We start from the raw sequence: 7,433 nt of genomic DNA, 5'->3' as shown, positions 1-7,433 counted from the left end.
AATAATAATTCCTGTGATGTCAAAGCTTAATTTTCGGCCGTCATTACTCCAGTCTTCGGTGTTTTATGATCCTTCAGAAATCATTCTCAAGAAACATTGCTTATTACTATCAGTCTTTAAAACAGTTGATTAAAAACAATCAGTTATTCCAAGTCTTAATGACAGTTACTGGATGTCTTTTAATATGTTTCAGTTGTTACTTTTTTCCTAAATTACACTGTAAATGAATCACATTCTTTCCACTTCAGTGCAAATAATCAATAAAGTTAAACTGGCTCAACAGGTTTGATTGGCTATTGAAGAAGGACCGATGAAATAAAATCCTTGTCAATAATAGCAGTCAATGATGTTGAGTTGGAGTGAGCGGGACTTGAAAACAAGGATCTGCGTACGTGCGCGCGCTGGTGAGAGTGGAGACGCCAGTGCTCACGGTGTGTTATGTTGAGGATGCTGAAACCCACAAGGACTTTCCATGAATTGACAAGTACGTGTGCTGTTATCGCATTTTAGCGCATTCTCGTCGGTTAAACGCAAATGATGAACGCCATGGTGGAGTTGGAACCGGTTGTTTGGAACTTTACGCTCAAATTAGACAACAGCACGCGCGCTAATGAGACAGTAGCAGGATACCCAGCAGATGAGTATTATAACATTGTTCACGTCACGGAAACCAAAATTCTCCCTGCATTTATTGGATTTTTGTGCTCAACCGGGCTTGTTGGAAATATTCTTGTTTTGGTGACTATTTTAAGGTGAGTTTACAGCTTGATTAAGAAAAACTCTCTTTAATCCACATAATCCACTTCCTTCAAATTTCACATATCTCCACCTGGTATGGTGGGATATCTACGGTTGACGATTTTCTCTATATACATAGACGAATACCTGTGTAAAGGTAGTTAAAAAGAAATAAGTCGAATTTCAAAGAACAACATATAACGTCATCATAGCAAATAAAGAATGCTTATGAAGATGTACGTTTTTTTTATCATGATTGAAAGGTTATAATTGGATTTGCTTTAATAACAGGATAACTGTATTCAAATAAGAATTAAGTGAGACACTGCCACTATAGCCTACATTTAACCTCCGATTCATTTTTCACGCATAGACTCATCTTATATGAGAAGATTAGATCATTTAATTTGATGATTAAAAAAACTAACTTTTTTTCATTGGCCAAATCACTAATTAAAGTAATATTACTTTCTATTTGCCAGATTTCTTTTCCATTATGCCAAATAAATTGTTTGATTTGAATCACTATATACACATTCACACACACACACACACACACACACACACACACACACACACACACACACACACACACACACACACACATACATACATACAATTGATTTATTTTTATTATTATTATTTTCATTATGAACAATAATTGACCATCAAAATTAAAAGTATCAATTAATTTTGCTTGGACATACTTACATAGGCTACATACATTCATACATATATAAATAAATACAAACAGAGTCTACATTCATACATAAATAATACCAATTCTGAAATATGGCACATAAGGGCCACACCAAACCAGTAAATGAGGCTGATTTGAAAAGTGATGTGAGCTGTGGACCATGGCACTTGAAATGGCTGATATGAGTAGCCTCTTTAATTAGCTGTGAAGGAATTCCTCTGAGGATTTTAACTGCTCCAGTGGATGGATTCATTCAGGAATTAGCCATGACCCAATTGGAGCTGAGGTTACATAATCCTGTTTATGGCCGCTTACAATTTCCAACTATTATTTTAACTCATTTGTTTTTTTAGCAGTATCTCACCAAGGGATCACGGATCACAACAAATTCTTTCTTGTTTTTCTTGCAGGTCTGCCAAAAAGACAGTGCCAGATGTGTATGTGGGGAATTTGGCTGTGGCCGACCTGGTCCACGTGACGGTCATGCCGTTCCTGATTCACCAGTGGGCGCGTGGAGGGCACTGGGTGTTTGGCAGCACGCTCTGCACCATCATCACCTCTCTTGATAACTGCAACCAGGTGGCGTGCGCTGCAGTCATGACCGCTATGAGTCTGGACAGGTGTGTAATCAGAGAAATATTGATGCCGTGTGCTTCAAATCATGCTCTAAAGAAATTAATTCGATTTCCAGATCTTTATTAAGATAAGCATTGGGTTTTTCAGCAAATACAACAATATTAATTTGACAAGTGATTCTTTTTACATTTAAAGGGTCATGTTATATTTGTCAGTAGATCTTTTTAAATCAAATAAAAAAATGTATCCTAATCAAAAATCATTTTATTGTCTCTATTGCTTTGATGCACTCCAAACAAATGGGCATTCATATACACCTCCTGTGATGAGAAATGGTTGTGACTCATTTGATGAGGTGTCTGAATGTCCTGGTGCATGATATTAAAAATATTTAATGAAAATTGTCCTCTGTGAATCACTGATGTTAAATTTACATTTAATCTCATAAAAAAATAACAGCACAAACTATGAATTCTTAGAAGAAGAAAAGGAGACCAATGAATTTGAGGCAACCTGTCACAGGGAGAAGTTGTTCTGAAGTAATTTATGTCTGTATCGTAACTATAATGTTTTGAGACAGAATCTGATTTCATACTTTCTTTTTCTTTTACAGTGCGTTGTATGTCGCTTTCATCATAAATTAGGGTAATTTGTGTAATTTTTGTCCTTAACCCTCTGATACTTTATTTTATTATTACATCAGGAGGGAAAGTGAAATGAAAATGTGTCTGTTTAAAATAAATAAGCAAATACCATTATATAAATAAATAAGCTTTTCTCTCCCCCAAATGATCTATTTTGAAATTATTGGAGCATAGTTTAATGTTTATTAAAATATAGAAATAAATAGCATACATACAGAATATATTGTCCCAGATTTGAGACAGCGAGAATAGTAGTAAATATTTCAGTGGTACTTGATGCAGCACCACTTTCATCAGATTTATAAATTCATAAAAAAACTGAAATAATAAAAAGCTTTTAAAGACCTGCCCAATGTAGAATACTTCAGTGTTTATAATCAGGTAAAAAAAAAAGCATAAATACATTTTTATGAATTACCTATGATTCTCAATTAAATGAATGAATGAGTTGTTAGTCACTAAATCGTTAAAGCTACAATGCTATCTGATAAAAGTTGATTAGGTTTCGATAAAGCCTCTCCACTGGGAGCTGCATATAGTTTTCGGATTGTGGCTGTTTTGCTTTATGCTGCATAAAGTTCAAACCCAGTGCTCCAGTTCTCTCATTTAGAGCTGTGACTCTGTAATCTCACCACTAGAGGCCACTCTTACCACAATTATAAATGAGACAAGTAAACTCATTAATCATCAACGCAGCACAATTAAAAACAACTGTTTGACCAAAAGTGCTTTGAAATTCAAAAAGCGAAATATCAAGTTATTGCTGCACGTAACTTCTTACACTTTTGGTCAGATTCTTCAAACATAGGTTTTGCACAATGTATAATATTCACAAATTGTCACGTAACATATGTAATTAGAAATGGATGCATTTAGAATGCATTAATAGAATGGATGTATTTGAGAATTATATGAGATGATTTTGATTAAGTATTTTCTAGACCAGGGATGCAGAGAGTGTTATTTGGACAATTTTAGAGGTTGGCTGTCTAGCAAACCCTCATTTTCAAATCAAAATTATAGATTTTTCTTTTATGCCAAAAATCATTAGGATATTAAGTAAAGATCCTGTTTCATGAAGATATTTTGTAAATTTCCTACTGTAAATATATAAAAACATCATTTTTGATAAGTAATATGCATTGCTAAGAACTTCATTTGGACAACTTTAAAGGTGATTTTCTCAATATTTTGATTTTTTTGCACCCTCAGATTCCAGATTTTCAAATAGTTGTATCTCGAACAAATATTGTCATATCCTAACAAATCATCAATCAATGGAAAACTTATTTATTCAGCTTTCAGATGATGTATAAATCTCAATTTTGAAAAATTGACACTTATGGCTGGTTTTGTGGTCCAGGGTCACATATGGGAAGCGAAGTCTACATTGTTTTATATTTTTGTGCTGCAGATACCTGGCCCTTGTTCATCCATTTCGCCTACTGAGTCTGAGGACCAGATCCAGGACAATCCGTATTAACCTGTTTGTGTGGGCGGCCTCTTTCATCATGGTTCTACCTGCCTGGGTTCATACCAAAGTGATCCGCTTCAGGGACGGGCTGGAAAGCTGTTCCCTTAACCTGGTCTCTCCCAAAGAAGTGCTCTGGTAATTGGTTCTGCTTTACTTGTGTACTATAACCTGCTGCTCAGGTCTGATGATCCTTCCATCTCTCACCCGCTGCTTATTTTTTATAGACATAGTCTTGCTTTGGCTGAATTTTCTGTTATCTGTTATGAAAACTGCATTTTAGCATAGTGGCCCATAATTTAAAAGCTTAACTTTCAAGCAAAACAATAATACTGTAGTTTTTTTTCTCTCTCAGTTTCTTTTCCTCTTCACCAGAAAATTGCATGTACAGATGTCTGCAGCTCTGAGGAATCCATCCTTCTTGTTTAATTAAAATAAGTGAAGTGAAACTTGCTGTAGAGAGGGAGATGTGGAGGGTTTAAGGCTCTTCTTCCTCATGACTGACAGCATGTGTCCTCATATATCTGTAGGTATACACTCTACCAGACTGTGACCTCCTTCTTTCTGCCATTACCTCTCATTCTCATCTGCTATATACTGATTCTCTGCTACACCTGGAGAATGTATCAAAAGAACAAAAAGGCTCACAGGTGACTTTTCCTTTCATTACAGCAAGTATGTGATGTAAAACTGCCAAATCTGTCAATTTAATTGCTTGTGAAGTCACTGGCTTGACTGTTCTAGCTAGGTCTACACTAGTTTTTTTCATTAATATTTTAATTTGCCTTGGATTATGGGAATAAACTGCAAAGTGAATTTCTTGTACAGTATGAAGCTGTGCAGATATGATATCCCTTTCAAAAGTTATCCTGCTTATACAATTTAAATATTATAAAATATTTAAATTGTATAAGCAGAATAACTTTTGATGTAGAATTTACTGATGTAGAAGAACTACTGATGTACTATTACTGATGTAATTACTGATGTTAAAGAAATCACAGATTCACTACAATATTTAAAACAAAAACAAAGATGCACATAGATTGGACATAAATGTAGCCGATTTAGTTAAGCTTAGAATGATATAAAAGCACCTACATAATTATTTCTGTTAATAGATTTGTATTATTTGAGCTGTAAGGAGTTTTAAGTAATCATTTTATACAGTTTTTAAGGGATTTTTATGGCATGATATTGTCATGCCTTGCTGCAAACCAGTTTTTTACGTAAAAAAAGGAGAGACATGCAGACATTAATTTTGATGTGATAATATGTCACAAATTCTGTCGGCTCAGCTTATAACTTGTAGTGAAACCGTAATATTCCATTAATATTTGCTCTACCTTTGTATTTACATATTAATGGGATAGTTCAACCAAAAATGAAAACTCATGAAGTTGCAAATCTGCATTCATTTCTTTCTTTGGCCGAACAAAATAATATATTTCAAAGAATGTTGATAATTAAACAGTTTCAGTTCCCACTGACTTCCAATGTATTTCTTGTCAATGGGACAAAGCAGTGGGAACCAAAACTGATTAGTTACCAGCATTAATTAAAATCTTATTTTATGTTCCACAGAAGAAAAAAAAGTCATACTGGTTTTGAATGACATGTGGGTGAGTAAATTATAACAAATGTTTTATTTTGGGGTGAACTGTACCTTTAACTGCAATTTGCCTATTTAGGATTGTATATTGGAACACTGTGTGTAACTACCCTAAACGTATATTTAATTAGTTAAGGCAGGGTTGCCAACTCTCACGTTCTACGCATCTAGCGTAACACTCACGCTTTCAGCATCAATCTCACGCTGAAGTCCAAGTGTGAGTGTCACGCCAGATGCGTGAGAGTTGGCAACCCTGGTTAAGGCTACATACTTTTATGACCAAATCCTACATTCCCTACTTTCTCTCAGGTATAACACCAGCCTGCCTCGAGAGCGTGTGGTCCGCCTCACTAAAATGGTCCTGGTTCTTGTAGCAGTTTTCCTGGTCAGTGTTGGGCCATACCACATCCTGCAGCTGGTTAACCTGAGCATACCTCGCCCCTCCTTAGCTTACCACACCTGCTACTACCTGTCTGTGTGCCTGAGCTACGCCGCCAGCAGCATAAACCCCTTCATATACATTCTGCTGAGCGGACACTTCCGCCACAGGCTGGTCTGTCGAGATACACCCAGCATGCCAAGTGTGGAACGGGAAATCCAGGCCCCTCGCTCCAGTTTTTAAGCTGAATTCACACTGAAATGCACATACTGTAGCACTGCAATGAACAAATCATTGCACTAGCCTTTGTTGGTATAGGCAAAGCATGATTGTTTTGGAGAAAGATTCCTGTTCTTTCTTTTCATTTCTAATTGTTTTGAAGAATTTTTATAAAGGAGGCATGAGATGTTTTATATGTGCATGTATTGCACCTTTTTTCCACTAAGCTTTGTAAATGTTTTGTTATTTATTGGTTAATGTGGTGTTTTGGCTCCCTCTACTGTTTAGGTTTAGTCTGTCTCTGCTCTGTCCATAAGGCCTATAAATCTTAAAACATTTTTTTAAACAAGGCTTTGTCAAGCTAACATTCAAAGTTTGTTCTTACAAACTTCACTTTTCTAACTAAAAACTACATTTGCATTTATTTTAGTCTTGACTTTTCAATGATGTTTATTTATTTGCAATTATGCAATTCAAATTGTGAAACTCAAATGGCATTCTCAGTTGAAAAGGCATGTTCAGTTCTGAATGGCACACAACTCTGCCTTTAATTGAAATTGACTGAATGTTTGGGGCATTTGGCAGTTTCAGACTGCATTAATTCGTGGTCTGCAGCGTTTATCACTGGAGGAAATTAAATATAATGATAAATAGCAACTGTGTTCGTGGCACAGAATTAGATCTCACTGTGAATTTGTACTGTAAGTCACCAATTTTTTTGTTTTTGTTTTTTTTTTATGCTTGATTGTATGTGACATTTGAAAATGTGATATGTTATTATATTGTGAATGTTATATTGTATTATCAACAGATTTTAAAGGAAAATTCATTATACCAGCAAATGTATTTAAAGGTCGCTTTGTACTGTACAATATGTATTGAGGCATGTGAGCATGTTTTCGGTCATCTTGTGTGAGTAAATCACCATTATTACACTCAAGAGAAATCAATATTGTTCGGGCAAAAAAAAAAAAAAAGCTGTCATGCAGAAATCCTTTAAGGGCATTTTGGGATTGTCTGGTGTGTACTGAACTTGATGAAGTGGCTGGCAGCTCTGAAGAGTGGGGTCATTGACCAGGCGGGCAGAGATGCAG

General features: G+C 35.5%; 1 protein-coding gene across 1 annotated transcript; it reads left to right on the top strand.

Annotated features, from left to right (window-relative positions):
- Positions 1–377: 377 nt before the first annotated feature.
- Positions 378–6,501, top strand: LOC132157805 (melanin-concentrating hormone receptor 2-like). Its single transcript, XM_059567080.1, has 5 exons — positions 378–752; positions 1,849–2,058; positions 4,073–4,267; positions 4,660–4,779; positions 6,051–6,501. The coding sequence occupies exons 1-5, from the start codon at positions 535–537 to the stop codon at positions 6,361–6,363; spliced, it is 1,056 nt and encodes a 351-aa protein (XP_059423063.1). The 5' UTR covers positions 378–534; the 3' UTR covers positions 6,364–6,501.
- The last annotated feature ends 932 nt before the right edge of the window (positions 6,502–7,433 follow it).

This window comes from Carassius carassius, chromosome 15 (genome assembly GCF_963082965.1).
Source record: "Carassius carassius chromosome 15, fCarCar2.1, whole genome shotgun sequence".
Taxonomy (NCBI): Eukaryota; Metazoa; Chordata; class Actinopteri; order Cypriniformes; family Cyprinidae; genus Carassius; species Carassius carassius.
This window is presented reverse-complemented; position numbering and strand designations above follow the sequence as displayed.

Bases quoted from the DNA above. Each gene is read 5' to 3' on its own strand.
- LOC132157805 (XM_059567080.1), top strand. From the start codon at position 535: ATGATGAACGCCATGGTGGAGTTGGAACCGGTTGTTTGGAACTTTACG. The intron at 4,268-4,659 runs GTAATTGGTTCT...ATATATCTGTAG, and splicing joins TCTCCCAAAGAAGTGCTCTG to GTATACACTCTACCAGACTG. The intron at 4,780-6,050 runs GTGACTTTTCCT...ACTTTCTCTCAG, and splicing joins AAGAACAAAAAGGCTCACAG to GTATAACACCAGCCTGCCTC.